Source organism: Perkinsus marinus (assembly GCF_000006405.1).
Source record: "Perkinsus marinus ATCC 50983 genomic scaffold scf_1104296952702, whole genome shotgun sequence".
Lineage (NCBI taxonomy): Eukaryota > Perkinsozoa > Perkinsida > Perkinsidae > Perkinsus > Perkinsus marinus.
Window position 1 is genome coordinate 1 of NW_003208813.1, and position 961 is coordinate 961.

The 961-nt window shown below is 53.8% G+C and overlaps 1 protein-coding gene across 1 annotated transcript; it reads left to right on the forward strand.

The window, feature by feature from the left end:
• Positions 1-61: 61 nt before the first annotated feature.
• Positions 62-961, forward strand: Pmar_PMAR018686 (tubulin alpha chain, putative; the record flags this gene model as incomplete). Its single annotated transcript, XM_002776937.1, has 1 exon — positions 62-961. A coding segment is annotated over one exon (900 nt), but the record flags the coding sequence as incomplete, so codon positions are not given.

The window sequence follows — 961 nt, forward strand, 5'->3', positions numbered from 1 at the left end:
CGATGCGTCTTTGTCGATCTCGAGCCCACTGTTATTGATGAGGTTCGTACCGGTACTACAGGCAGCTCTTCCATCGTGAGCAACTCATTTCCGGCAAGGAGGATGCGGCCAACAACTTCGCCCGTGGTCACTACACCATTGGCAAGGAGATCGTCGATCTCTGTCTTGATCGTATCCGGAAGCTTGCTGATAACTGTACTGGTCTGCAGGGCTTCCTCGTGTTCAACGCTTGTGGTGGTGGTACCGGTTCTGGCTTGGGCTGCCTCATTCTTGAGCGCCTCAGTGTCGACTACGGCAAGAAGTCGAAGCTCTCCTTCACTATCTGGCCCTGTCCTCAGGTCTCTACTGCGGTAGTAGAGCCTTACAACACAGTGTTGTGCGTCCACTCTCTTCTCGAGCACACTGATGTCACTTGCCAGATGGATAACGAGGCCCTTTATGATATCTGCCGTCGAAATCTCGATATTGAGAGGCCCACCTACACCAACCTCAACCGTCTGATTGCTCAGTGCATCAGCTCCCTCACCGCCTCTCTCCGTTTCGACGGTGCCCTCAACGTGGATGTTACCGAGTTCCAGACCAACTTGGTGCCCTACCCTCGTATCCATTTCATGCTCACGTCATATGCTCCGGTCATCTCTGCCGAGAAGGCCTATCATGAACAGCTCTCTGTCGCCGAGATTACCAACTCCGTCTTCGAGCCCGCTTCCATGATGGTCAAGTGCGACCCTCGTCATGGCAAGTATATGGCCTGCTGTATGATGTACCGTGGTGACGTTGTACCTAAGGACGTTAACGCCGCAGTTGCTACCATTAAGACTAAGAGGACTATCCAGTTCGTTGACTGGTCCCCTACTGGTTTCAAGTGTGGTATCAACTACCAGCCTCCCACGGTCGTCCCAGGTGGTGACCTCGCTAAGGTTATGCGCGCCGTGTGCATGATCTCCAACTCCACCGCCGT